The following is a 14,455-nucleotide window of genomic DNA, read 5'->3' on the forward strand; positions in this document are numbered from 1 at the left end:
CATGTACTTTATTCAGTGTGTGTAGTGTTTTGTGTTCCTATTGGGCATATAGTGTGTGTGTGTGTGGGGGGGGGGGGGGGGACACACGTTCAAAGTCTTGTGTAGTCCATGCCTCAACGCATCAGAGCTGCTTTGGCAGCACATAGGGGGCGTACACAATATTGGGCAGATGGTTTTAATGTTGTGGCTGATCAGAGTAAGTTTGAAATGATCATGCAATTTGTGAACATTTCCACTACTTGTGGGGAAAAAGTGCCACACTTGCCAGAACCCCACATATCTTGTCCAGCTTTTGATGGATAAATATGTTAACACTTGTGAGGGTTTAAGTATTAAAACAGAACTTTATATACATGTTCTTTAACAAGCCTGATCTTATGCAAATTCATCAATGCAGCATTCTTATTTTTATCCGAAAAGGGTTAGAAATATCCACTTCCATCTTGGATTCAAACGGAGATGTAAATGGGAACTTTTTCAATTGCCTCAGGAATACACAAAACTTAGACTTTCAAGTTTCACATGCCATTTGCTGACAGACTCAAACATGGTAAGAGGTTTGACACCATGTTGTGGTGTATAGTTTAGAACATAGTGCATTCAGTGTAGGTGGCAAGAGTTCTGGATAGAATTTCAAAGTTTGTCTTTAATCTTCTAATCTGAAAACTGAAGAATCTTCTAAGCGTGAAAAAATCTCAGCAAAGAGTCTAGAAATCTACTGTTCAAATGGCTGTGAAGATATTCCCAGGAGAAGAGAGAATTTATTCATGATAAAACCGATGTTGAACCTTTTTTGTATGCCCTTGCCCATTACAGTGCCAAGGAATGCCTCGTGGCGCTAGGTAGGGTGAGGGCAAAGGAGATATAGACTAGATTTGTGCAAAAAATGTGTTTGAGCCTGTCCTGAATCAAAAATCATTTTACTCTACACCTTTACAAATCCACTCACCTGGGATTTACCTGTCATACTTAAGGAAAAAGGCTCCACAGGTAAACCCTGGATGGATCGATTTGTTCGGGTCTGGATTAATACAAATTTTATTCAGACGTACCTGCTCAAACTAATCTTTCCATAAGTCTAATGCAGACCATAATTAAACATGGAAGGGAATTGGAGGTGCAAAGCCTTGTTCTTACTATACCTGTTGCTTGCTTTGGGGATAACAACGAGAGAACCTGTGAAATCTCTGACACTGTTTGCAAGACCTAATGTAGACTGTTTCAGTGTAGTGTTTTCTTGCTGTGCTCTACAGAAGTTAATGCCGAAAAGACCAATCATCTGGTGGGATTTCCACACACATTGCCCAACATTTAGAGTGGTTAATTTTTATAACCTGACAATGAAGAGTACAAATATTCTAATATTTTGTATAACTTGGGTACCCCTTAGACAAATCCACAGGATGGTTTGTGCTGAGCAGCAATTATGCAAATGAACCTGGTAACTGCCTTTGGGGTCAAAGGCCGATTACAGCTTATCAGATCCAGAGGAGGGGTATTTAGGCCCAGTTCTCATCCTGCTCAGTGCTCTGTCGTGGTTTCCCTTGTGGTTGTCAGAGAGTGCGTTATTGGTTCTGGTTATACTGGTTATTTGACTTTGGCATTGATTTTGACTTCCCTGTTTTCTGGCATCCCTGACTCCTGGCTTTTCCTTATCGCTGTGTCTCTTTCTGTGTCCCTTGACCTCGGCTATTCCTGACTATTCTTTGGTACATTAGTCCAGCCATTCTAAGGTCCGGTATACGTTACCTATCAGTCCTCTGTGTTACACAATTCTACGTGCTGGATCATACTGTAATCCTGACAGTACTATCCTGAGATTTTAAGCCCTCCTGTTTAATGTAGGACTTTCTGCAAATATTCTACCAGCTCCCATAGTTTAGCTACTTGTTGGCTAATAAGAGATGTTTTGGGTCCGTTCAATTAGAATTTTGAGTTCTACAACTCTTACTGTACTAGATACGGGATGGGCAACCTTCGGCACTCCAGGTGTTGTGGACTGCATCACCCACGATGCTTTGCCAGTAGTATGGCTATAATAGCGTCACCCCTGTTCGCATATTCAGTTTCCAATGACTAACAGAGGATTAAGGGACGTGGATGTTAAAATCCGCTGTGGATCAAGGGTGGATGTACAGGATAACGACAGTCTCAAAATGTAAGCGTAAATCGTAACCCTACCATTCCCTTTGACCCTGTCAGTAATGTTTTACCATCTGCGTTAAATATCTCCGATAATCTATGCTTCTATGCCTGACCCAGACTGATTAATGAGTACTGGAATCTAAACTCGCCGTCACATCTGATATTCCGGGGGCAGAATCTGGAATCATGGTATTAATATTAGAATGTTACTTAGAATGACATCAAACTGCTTTTGTATTTGTACGTAATTCAATCCTACGCCCCCCTGCCTGGATAACGTGCTATCTCCCATTAGGAACATTCCATTGTAGCCGTGACCTATCCGTGTCACTGAAATAGAGAGGGGCTTTAGGATTGTTCCTGTAGCAGTTTTAATTCCAGAATGAAAAATGCCTTAAAGAGCAAATATTACAATTTTCCTTCAAAAAATGTTGTTGTTAAAAGAAAATCCCCCTCATAAGGGGAAGTTAGTTAAACCTGTGCCAATTTGGCTAAAATGGATCATTCCCTTCACTTGTCTGTTCCCTGTGATTCCTAATTTAAGTGACCTATCACTTTTTATCAGGGTTTTTACTCCTGATTTAGGCTTAATAATTATCACTAGGACGGTTATAGACTGGGTAAACCACTTCTAAACAATGAGGACACAAAGGGGTGTCCAAACTAATAACACATGCAAACGTATGTTTAATTAAGAATAAAATTACAGTTTGAAATGTTGGGCACTATGGAAAAGGAGTGCTCAGACTGACAAAGAGGGACATTTCTTCTTTCAGGAGTGTGGCCACACTTTCTGGTATTTATAAGCTTACAATCTATAAAAGTAACAGTTTTATGTAACTAAAACCTAATTTGTAAATGGAACAATGTATTTTATTTACACAGATTGATTTCTAAAAACATTTATAATAGTTTAAAGACACATTACTGGGAGTATTATTGCTGTGGAGCTCTGTTATACACTCAGACACATTACTGGGAGTATTATTGCTGTGGAGCTCTGTTATACACTCAGACACATTACTGGGAGTATTATTGCTGGGGAGCTCTGTTATACACTCAGACACATTACTGGGAGTATTATTGCTGTGGAGCTCCGTTATACACTCAGACACATTACTGGGAGTATTATTGCTGTGGAGCTCTGTTATACACTCAGACACATTACTGGGAGTATTATTGCTGTGGAGCTCTGTTATACACTCAGACACATTACTGTGAGTATTATTGCTGTGGAGCTCTGTTATACATCAGACACACCAGCAATATGGCGCTCCTAGTGAAGAGGGACAAAGAGATTTGGTTCCAAAAGAGGGACTGTCCCTCTTAAATAGGGACGCTTGGTTTGTATGTTTTAATCCAAACAACTCTGGTAATGTAACGAAATCCCTGGAGGAGCTTAATATATCAAAAGTTGTTCCAAGATAATGTTTTTTTCAATTTTGTTATTTTCTTGAATGAAGACCTAGGGCAACCCTGCTAAGCATTTATTGACTGCAAGACATACCAAGCTATTGCTGAATTCAACATCACGTGCAGTTACTGTGTCTTAAAGCACTGAATCTAGTGTCCCTAATCTGTTTAAAAACCCATTAACCAGTCAAAATCTTACTTCACAGGACTTTTTGTTCATTTTTTTACTTTTAAACCATCACATGTCCTATAAAACAGGTGTCTCAGGATCACTTTTTTATTTCTAGATTAATATTTTATTTCTGTATGCTCCTTTGAGCCTTTTTGGATGACACATACAGTTTAGCAGGGGGGGGGCTATAAGATTTATTCACTAAAGTGGGAATTGTCAGCAATTCAATTTCCAATTTAAAGGGATTCTGTAGTGACTGACGCTGGATGTCCGTGCAGCGTCAGGCGACCAAAAGCCACCGAGCCACCAGGAAGTGCCTCTAGTGGCTGTCTTAGTCCTGCAATGTAGTCATTGCAATTTCTCTAAAACTGCAAAGATTTACATTGCAGGACTAAGTGGGACCGGGTCACTGCACCTAGACCACTTCAATGCGATGAAGTGGTCTTGGTGCCTATAGTGTCCCATTATGCCAAAATAGAAAAATTCAAGTCGGCTATCCAGGTTAACCAAATGTGCATGCGTGGTGGCTGTAGTATCATAGGATGTAATGTAGCTCACAAAAATGTAAGTAAATAAGTCATTGTTTTCAAATATATGTTTGTTTCCACAGGGTGGCACTTGGTGCCCGGCATGGCTGGAGGTATATGTGTGACATTGCTACTTCTGCTCAGTGCCGTTCCCACTGGCAGCAGGAAAAGCTGGAGGAGGCGAGGGCAGCAGTTGGTACCCAGCAGCCGTGAGCGCAGCGAAGGTGGTGGTGAGAGCTTTCCGCTGGATTTCACCGCCGTGGAGGGAAATATGGACAATTTCATGGCTCAGATAAAGAGTTTGGCACAGTCTCTGTACCCCTGCTCAGCACAGCGTCTGGATGAGGAAATGAAATTGCACCTCTTACAAAACCAGTCTGTGACGTGCAATGATGGGACCCCAGCAGGGTACGTGTAATGTGGGCAGACTAGGATGCAGGTGAAGGGGGCAATGGGACATCTTATTGTCTGTCTATGTCTTTAAATATGAATCTATAGAACCTTTTGTGCCAATTACTATCCATATATGCCTGGTACTATAGTAAGGCTCTCTCCTCGTTACACGTTCCCAGTAGGGTGTAGTAATCCTGCCTAGTATGCTATTTGAGGATTTTGAAACATTTTCTGTAATATTCTCTAAACAAAACATTTTATATTAAAATATGACCTTCAGTGTTAGAAATAAAATGCCTTTGCTTCCACGGGTGTTCATAGATCTCTATAAAAAGCTCCAGGAATTGTCTCTCTGTAGTATTAGACGCTGTAGATTATAGAAAGTTTCAGGGAGATTCTCAGATTCTGGACCTTTCCCAGCAGGTAGTTGTTGATATTTTTATATATATATATATATATATAATTTATTTATTTTATTATAGTTTTATGATTACTTCACTGTATAACATATAGCTCCATTCATGAAATCTATGTTCTCTGCAATTCCTGGTCTAAAAATGAGTTTCTTTATAACTAAATCTCTGCAAGGCTCCATCGATGGATCCTTAGTGTATTCACGGCATAGATAAACAAGCGTATGAGTTCTCCACTTGGTTAAGTGTCTTCTGTGTGTGAGACCTTCCATGAAATGATAATGTTTTTATTAATTTTTTTTTTCTCTTGTTTCTCTTATAGTTATTACCTTAAGGAGTCAAAGGGCAGTCGGCGATGGCTTGTCTTTCTGGAAGGTAAGCGTCTTATACCCTTTTATTGATTGTTTGCCTAAACTTTTCTTCATCTTCTCGTTTAGAGGAGTGGGCACTAGGCCTAAAGTAGAGTTATATAAATAAACAGAGTTTGCTGTGGAACCGTTAGAAGAATTGCATCTTCTTAAAAAACGCACGTTCTTGGATGAATGAACGGACGGTGAAACCAGGGGTCAAAAGGGATGACCTCGTTTACCAATGATGTGATTGGCAGCTGTTCTTGTTATTTTGAACGCAGTTAAATCCAATAAATATTAACTTTACTGAATGTATGTGGCTCACAATTTTTGAAAGTGAAATTTCAGCCATGCCAAGTAGCAATTCAACTCTGGTGAATGTGCCATGTTCTCTCCAGGCTTGCAGTGGAGAGTAACCTTTTAAATGGTTATTTCAACCAAAAAAAAACTGCGTTTTCATTAAAAACTGTTAGATTAAAGTAACCCATATTGTGCTGGTCTGCCTCCCCATTCCCAATTTAAAAAAAATAAAAATAAATAAACAATAAACTCTGCACTCACAGACTCTAGGTACCTTGGCCATTTCAAGTAGCATAGGAGTTGAAATTTCAAGGTGTGTGTATAACTCTCTCTTCAAATTTAGATATTTGTTTATGCCTCTTCATATTCTTTCCGTGACATGATGGAATCTCTCTCACTTTATGTGTTGTCAGGGGGTTGGTACTGCATCAGTCGAGAAAACTGTGACCTCCGATACGACACTATGAGAAGACTCATGAGCTCAAAAGGATGGCCTGCAACTAAGACCGGTATGTCTACTCAACTTGGGGCTGAGTATTTATCTAATATTTAAAACAAAATGTCCAATGTGGATATAAAGCAGAACTTTTTCAAGCTGAGCAATTTTAGCCAAAACGTGTACTTCTCATGTAAGAAATAAAAGTGGTTTTGGTGCACTTAAATATTACTGCATTCATTGCATTTTCTTCATGTGTATTACTACTCGATCCTCCTCCCCACCCCCCCTTCACCGTATTCAGTTCTATCCTGTAGAATGAAACACAGATGCAGAGGTTCAATAGACATAATACTATGTTTGAATTATGATTATTTTACTCTGCATTTCAAAGAATGACGGACTTAAATCCTGTATCTGTGATTCCGTTTCAGCTTCAGGGATTTTATCAACTCAACCAGAGGAGAACCCGCATTGGTGGAATGCAAATATGGTGTAGGTATCATTTGCTATCTATCTCCACTGACTGTTTCTTGGACTCTTCTTTCCTTAGCCAGCTTTATGTAACCAGTGTCTTGTCCCCTCAGATTTATTCCATATTGTTCCAGTGATGTCTGGAGTGGATCATCTCCTAAGTCAGAGAAAAGTGAGTTCATTTAAAAAATATATATATTTCGGGTCTGACCCTTGTGCTTATCTCCACAAAGAGTGACTTCAGTGCATGCCACCTCACCAGTATCTTTTCTTCCCTTGGCATAGGACCTGGGCTTATAATGTGCTGTAGGAATAATTCTAACTTGTATTACTTATGAAAATCTATACACCTCCCCCCTTCTCCTCTAAACACAGAATGGTTACATTTTATATTCTAGGCCAAAATAGCTGTTTAAATAATATATTTATATTTGTTTATATATGTATGTGTAAGTGGCTACTTAGACCTGTAAGTGTCCATTAATTCCTGTTCCTTGTTTTGTGAAAACCCTGTGATTGTTGTTGATGTAGCACTTACACTGGTGTTTTTCAGGTGACTATGCTTTTATGGGATCGCTCATTATACAGGAAGTGATAAAGGAACTCCTGGGGAAAGGGCTGGACACTGCAAAGGTGCTACTCCTGGCAGGAAGCAGGTAAATGGGTTGAACATTTTGGTAGGATTTTTCGATGCTGGTTCTGGGAAATGACACTGTCTTCTTAATCTCTGCAGTGCTGGTGGAACTGGCGTTCTTCTAAACGTGGACCCGGTGGCCGAGCAGCTGGAGGAGTTGGGTTACTCGGGGATCCAAGTTCGAGGTCTCTCTGATTCTGGCTGGTTTCTAGATAATAAGCAGTACAGGAGAACAGATTGTGCGGACATTATTACTTGCGCCCCAACAGAAGCCATCCAGAGAGGAATCAGGTACGCAATGAATCCACAAAAAAAACAAGATGTCAGTGTAAACTAGGTGTGCATCAACTTGGGTGGGAGTAGGGTGACTCAGATTTTGAGGTGGAACGTGAAGCTTGGTTGGGAGGCAGGTCTACAAAGACTGATGGATCTAGCGCACTGTAGAAACTAGAACTGTAAATGGAGTGCACATGCAAAATCCCCAAATCCTGGATATTTTCCTTCTGTTCCTCTGACATTAGATATTGGAATGGAGCTGTCCCTGAAAGGTGCAAGCAACAGTTCAAAGAAGGGGAAGAATGGAACTGCTTCTTTGGTTACAAGATGTACCCAACTCTTAGAAGTAAGTCAAATAGACACAGAAAATACAATGGAGTTTTTTGTTTTTGTTTTATTTTTTTACAAGATCCTTTATAGTGCAGGTTGTTATACATACCTTTGTTATAATTGGGAATATAACATTATCTGTAATCGTGGTGTGATATTATAGTAATGCTTTATGTTAACACTCCCTCTTCAGTGTATTCACTGACTTACCATGCTCTGTGGGAGTCTGTCTTTAATTCCTCTTATGGTCAGAAGAACTGCGTATCTGCCAAAACTATTTCGTAACTTTGTGGCATAACCCAGCTCAGAGATTGACCTCAGGATCTTTGAACACTTGCGGTTACCTGCATGTGGTCTTTGGTTGAATAAGTTTTACTTTTAATAGGAGAATAAAAAGATGGATGCTCCCCTATTGAGCAATGGTAAGCCAGGAGATTAAATACATTAACTCTTTATATGTATGCATTACAAAATAAACACAAATACTGGAATATATAAAATAAGTTTTGAGCGTCCTTTTGTCTCGGGCAGTGAGCGTGCTTGGTAGGGGGTGGGGACAGTATGCCAATATCAAGTAGCATGATAATCCTTCCACACCCCTTGCAAGATCTTCTATCTCCAAACCATACAAAGACAGACCATTTATATCCTGTGCTGTCTGTAGCCCTAATGTGTAATTACATAAGGCGGCATGCTGGAACGTATCATTACGTGGATGTTTTGTTCTTTCTTCTGTAATAAGACGCCCCATCATTTTAGGTTCTGTGGTGCCTGGCATCATAGAGGGACGTAAACAAAATGTATTTGGTTTTTGTTTATATATTTGTACTTTTTTTCTGCTTTCCCCACCTGATCTGGCAGTCTTGGGGGATACTAGACTAGTAACATCATGGTGGGGGTACAAACAGACCTGGAAATTACAGATTCCATAGTTCATGGATATCTTAATGTGTCAATGTATGTGTTATGACTCAGATTTAAAAATCTGTAGAACTACAGCGCTTCCTGTATCGTAACCTGTAAAGTACAAAGCACACCTTTTTAGTATTCTATACACAAAATCTGCACACCCTCTGTACCTAAATCACCTCACTTAGACCTTTTTTATAAATTGCATTGTAAGACGCACTGTATTTTGAGGTTTTTGTACAATGGTGAACTAAAACTTGCATTTTCTATAATTTCATTGGAACCTTTTCAAATGAGGTGCTCCTTAGCCATATGATACCACTGTTGCCCTTTGACTTGCCCTTCTCACATTCATACTGGCCTCATCTCACAGGTCCAGTCTTTGTGGTCCAGTGGCTGTTTGATGAAGCACAGCTGACTGTGGATAATGTTCATCTGAGTGGACAACCTGTGCAGGAGAGTCAGTGGCTCTATATCCAGAATTTGGGTCGAGAGTTGAGGAACACTTTGAAAGATGTTGGGTAAGTGTCTCTAATAACAGTCATTGAGGGATCTCCATTCTAAGGGAAACTGCAGATATAAACTCATGTACTCTCTCATTTTATAGGGCAAGTTTCGCTCCTGCCTGTCTGTCCCACGAAATAATCACCCGCAGGTAAGTGTAATCTCTGCCATTTTAACGTACGCAAATGACAGGATGTTCAAATATATTATTGATGTATATCATTCTCAAAATTGCTAGGGAATATGTAGTTAATTTATGAGTCATTGATTGATATCCATATAAATACTGTCACTTTATTTTACCAATAAAAGGTGAATATTTAAAATGTTCCTCTATACACATATTCTGCCAATTTCACCAGCAGAATATATATTGATTTTAAAGTAGTGTTTTTGAACTTGAACCTAGTCAGTTTGATGGGAGTTGCAGTCCAGATTATTCCTATAGAAAGGGGCATTGTGACTGCTTTTGTACACTGTATATGCCCTAAATCTAAAATCATCTCTCTTTCTCTTTGTGCTTCTCGATGTATTTTTTGATTGTCATTGTCTGGTATGTATCATGGAATATTTACTGTATTGCATGACTGTGTATCATGGGGCAGATTTTAGTGGTAAATTCCTGAATTTTACTCTAAGTATCCCTGCTTACAAAAAAAAAACGAAACCATGCCGTAGTGATGGCACCAACAGACACTCCTGAATTTTCTCATCATGCTTATCCAGCCTGATCAATCTTATCTAGCCGTTGGCACAAACTAGACAATGGGCTGTCAATGCAGGGAAACCTTCTAAACGAACATTCTGATACGTAAAGTAAAGCATTATGGGTTCTTGGCTGTGTATGGCTGACAGTGTGCGCTGTTCACACGATACATCAATAAAGTAATTCATATACAGTGCAGACAGTGATTGTTACAGCAGCCAGCAGATAACCAAGTAAAGGCTCTCTAATCTATAACAGAAATGCACCTTGTCATTCCAAGAACGACTTCTATTTTGGCCATATTTTAAAGGGAATGCTTTACCAAAGAGAAAACAAACCATATGTTAAACTACTTGTGTCCTGGATCAAAGCATTGCTACTGCAGGCCAGACGTGGGCTTGTAACATTTTAGGAAAGCTACCTTATCCTCTTTCCTAAGCTAATTTGTATGTCTGTCTGGCTAGTCATGTGACACCTGCAATGAGCCAAACATGGCTTTGATCACAGGCCCAAGTATTAAAACATATTTGTTTTTTTTCTTTTATTTTACAATACCCTTTTAAAGATACCATAAGTAGCTCCTTCCCCCAATTTCCTTCCTCTTCAAAAGGGGAGAGAGAAAAAAACCTAGTATATCTACTTGGGTTTCTGTGCAGTAAATCGCCTTGCCTCACTCCTTTTACCGACACTCCCGGCTCCCACACACATTAGGTGCACTATGTAGGTTAGGTTACAGTTATATAGCGTTTTATATTAAAGGGACACTTTAAAGCTGATTATCTGTCACTTTTCAGTATTTCTTAAAGATATAATCTTTATGAATTACTGTCTTAAGGCTGTGTTGGAAGTTCATTAAAATCCCAACTTAATCGAAATCCATCAGAAGACAAACTAGGGACTAGTTTGTCTTCTAGTAAATCAGTCAACTTTGCCAATCCCCAGCAGCCATCACAAATGACAGCTGTGTGGTTCAGCCTTTTGTCTGTGGATGGTCCTGTGGTCTCCTCAGTAGACATCAGTTTTGTACCCTCACGCATGCGCGAGCGTACAGCACAGACATGGCTCCTGGCAACTGAGGACCTGCTTCATGACGGACCGCCCGAGATAAGTAAAACTCACCTTCCCTGCACCTATGGCCACCAGACCCACACCAGAGTCTTTTTGCGAAATATGCAAAAATGCCTAAACTGACAGATCTGATTTTAAGGCATCCACATATAGATACAGCTTTTTAAAGCAGGCAAAACCATGACGTACACACCAATTTGTTAAATAATCCTGAGGTCACTGTCACCCACTCCCCCTACCTCCACCGTACACCCCCACCTTCCATCAATTCATATGGATAACACTTAGTGGAAGCAATGTCGTAGTAACTGTAGTAAATGCAAGAAATTATTTTTTTTTATTTTTTTTTTCTATATATTGTACTTCTGACAAAATCTTATTCGTGCCACTCTGTGCCATCATAGCGGTGTGTGTTTTCTGAATGTTTCGTTGTTGAAGTAGAATTCACTACTGAGCAAGGCTACTTAACCTATCTGACTCATGGGAGCACGGGAGATGCTCTTCTCTGCTTGAGCATACACCTTCTGTCATCCTAAAAGAGGGCGGCATACACCAACCGCTTACTCCAGATCAACAATAATCTATAGTGCTTTGAGAGCATTTCAGCCATCATACAAGCTTAACTTAATTCTCCAAGTCCCATAACGCTGTAACAGGTCCGATATTTACACCTTCCATGCTGACCGTGGTAGAAGCTAAAATCGTTACATAGAAAACTATTTGAGCTATACACACACACAACATGCATCAAATTGCCTTCCTTCTCTTTGATAGGTTAAGGTACCCCTGCCCGAGTGGTATAATATAGACACCCTTGTTACCAATTTTTATACTACTGGCATACCCTGGTGGGTACATTCTACCCATAAGTCTAGATCTAACAGCAGAATGCTTGTAAAACGCAGACTTCACGAAATATTTCCAATTGGTAGGAATGCAAAAAAAAAAAAAAAATCTGTACTAAAAAAACTGTGGATTTTCTCAGTAGATGTTATAGAGCTCCACCATGTGGTGGTACCTAAAATTGCACTAATTATGCAGTCATGTCTTTCAGACGATCTCTTACTTCCTGTGATTTTTAATGCTGCTGTTTTGTATGGTTTTGTTTTTTGTTTTCCTTTAATAAATATGTATTTGAGAATTCTGAATATTAAATTCGAATTTAGAAATCCATACCGCTATAGTTACCTTTATGCCAAAGCTGGGTGTCTCTATCTTGGCTCCCTTTCAATCATAGTTCTAAATGTTCCTCTTTATGGTCATGTAACCTAGTTACTGGGAATACAGTAACTGTAACAATGTTTCCGTTCTCCTGCTAATTTGCATTGTGTGCCCTGACTGTGCTTCGCCTAAACTGGATTGTGATGTAATTTACTAACTCCTTAATAGAACATGGTGCATCACAAGAGGGATTAACACTCCTAATAAATGACTGGGGCACTATAGCGTTGAATACAGGTTTGCATTCCTAACCCCTGTGTGTTCTTTTAAAGGACCACTATACTACAAGGAAACCATACTAATTTTCCTTGCACTATGGTGCCCTGAGGGGAACACCCTCCCGCCGGGCTGGATGGAGAGGAAGGGGTTAAACTTACCTCTTTTTCCAGCGCCGGGCTGGGAGCTCTCCTCTTCCTCCTCTTCGGGTGAATGCGCATGCGCGGCAAGAGCCGCGCGCGCATTCAGCCAGTCTCATAGGAAAGCATTCATAATGCTTTCCTATGGACGCTGGCGTCTTCTCACTGTGATTTTCACAGTGAGAAGCACGCAAGCCCTCTAGCGGCTGTCAATGAGAAAGCCACTAGAGGCTGGATTAACCCATTTATGAACATAGCAGTTTCTCTGAAACTGCTATGTTTATAGAAAAAAGGGTTAACCCTTGCTGGACCAGGCACCCAGAGCACTTCATTAAGCTGAAGTGGTCTGGGTGCCTATAGTGGTCCTTTAAGTGGCAAATAACAAAATCCTGTCTATCAGAGTTGGATAGAACATTTTTGAACTTGGAAGTAGCGACCACAGCAATACAATGATGGCTTTAAGAATACACACACCTTGTGCAGTGATCGATTCAGTCATCGTAGAACTGCAAATCTCTCTGAACCATAAACTTTAATATTAATGGTGCCGTGACCATGAGGATTGTCCTAAGAGGGAGTGTCTGTATAAACTTTAATTACATGCAACAGGCTTCTACACGGTCTAACCCGCTATAAACAGAGCAGGAAATAAGAAATTCTAAATTAAACAGAATTTACAATAAAGCAAGTGTAAACATTAGATGACTCTATAGAGGAAGTGTTTAGGAAAGCTGTGCAAGTCATATGCAGGGAGGTGTGCCTAGGGCTTCATAAACAAAGTAAATTAACTCCTAAATGGCAGAGAATTTAGCAGTGAGACTGCAGGGGCATGATCTATACACCAAAACTGCTTCATTGAGCTAAAGCTATTTTGATGACTATAGTGTCCCTTTAATATCTCAAACAAGCCACCAATGGAAAGAAAATTATTGCCTTTTATTTTATTTGGATTAAGGTGTATCTCTCACTTTTGTTTTCCAGCCACTGGACTGAGGTACAGGTTCGCGGTACATCTCTGCCTCGGGCGCTGCATTGCTGGGACCGCAGTCTGCAGGAAAACAACAAAAACAGCAAGACGCCACTAAAAGGCTGCCCCTTCCATCTGATGGACAGCTGCCCCTGGCCGCAGTGTAACCCCACATGCCCTTCCATCAGAGACCATTTTACAGGGCAGGAAATGAGCGTGGTACAATTCCTCATGCACCTTGGCTTTGATGTGCAGAAAATGGCAAGCCAGCAGGGCATGGAGCCTGGCAAACTGCTGGGGGCATTGAGCAGCTAGGAACTGAGCCGGGCAATGATGGGGGACCCTTTATTTTATTTTTTTTGAGGCCTACTTTTATTATGGTTATTCAATAATTGGGGAAAGTATGTGGATGATGAGAGTAGGAGCCATGGCAATTTTAAAGGGAATACAATGTAAAAAATAGGGTGGGCAGCTTGGGTAGAGTCACGTAATGAATCTACCTGACTCTTGCAGAGACTTCTTTTTTTTTTTTTTGCGATAGAGAAGTCTTTGGGGGTGGGTGGTCTTTTAAATTGGGGGAGACACCAAACCAGCCTCTATAGCATAAAGCTGCTGGGGGAGAGGAGGGAGGGGGTAAACCGCACAAATAGAGAAGGCCCACAATGATCTTAAGGTGCTGAAAGGCCTTGTCAATAGTTTCCATATTCGTCACGTAATGGAGGGGATTAGAATAAGATGGGGAGGTGTTGGTTAGAGATTACAAGATAAAGGCATTGCTCTAATGCGTTAATAGGCATCTGCTTCAATGTCTTATTATAGGAAAACCGTACACCAGCTGGGGTGCTTATATACCATTTTTTT

General features: G+C 40.3%; 1 protein-coding gene across 2 annotated transcripts in view; it reads left to right on the top strand.

Moving 5' to 3' along the window:
• NOTUM (notum, palmitoleoyl-protein carboxylesterase) overlaps window positions 1-14,105 on the top strand; it is a 29,089-nt gene extending 14,984 nt beyond the window's left edge. Inside the window, exons 1-12 of one of the 2 annotated variants that reach the window (XM_063453404.1) lie at window positions 501-550; window positions 4,341-4,665; window positions 5,386-5,438; window positions 6,127-6,222; window positions 6,584-6,644; window positions 6,737-6,795; window positions 7,177-7,279; window positions 7,357-7,548; window positions 7,779-7,879; window positions 9,146-9,293; window positions 9,380-9,427; window positions 13,609-14,105. In XM_063453404.1, coding sequence (XP_063309474.1) covers window positions 523-550; window positions 4,341-4,665; window positions 5,386-5,438; window positions 6,127-6,222; window positions 6,584-6,644; window positions 6,737-6,795; window positions 7,177-7,279; window positions 7,357-7,548; window positions 7,779-7,879; window positions 9,146-9,293; window positions 9,380-9,427; window positions 13,609-13,909 — 1,515 coding nt within the window. In that variant the 5' untranslated portion in view covers window positions 501-522 and the 3' untranslated portion in view covers window positions 13,910-14,105. Of the gene's footprint in view, window positions 1-500; window positions 551-4,340; window positions 4,666-5,385; window positions 5,439-6,126; window positions 6,223-6,583; window positions 6,645-6,736; window positions 6,796-7,176; window positions 7,280-7,356; window positions 7,549-7,778; window positions 7,880-9,145; window positions 9,294-9,379; window positions 9,428-13,608 lie in introns of those variants that run through there. The other variant, XM_063453405.1, reaches the window with a different exon arrangement.
• The last annotated feature ends 350 nt before the right edge of the window (window positions 14,106-14,455 follow it).

This window comes from Pelobates fuscus, chromosome 5, assembly GCF_036172605.1.
Source record: "Pelobates fuscus isolate aPelFus1 chromosome 5, aPelFus1.pri, whole genome shotgun sequence".
NCBI lineage: Eukaryota > Metazoa > Chordata > Amphibia > Anura > Pelobatidae > Pelobates > Pelobates fuscus.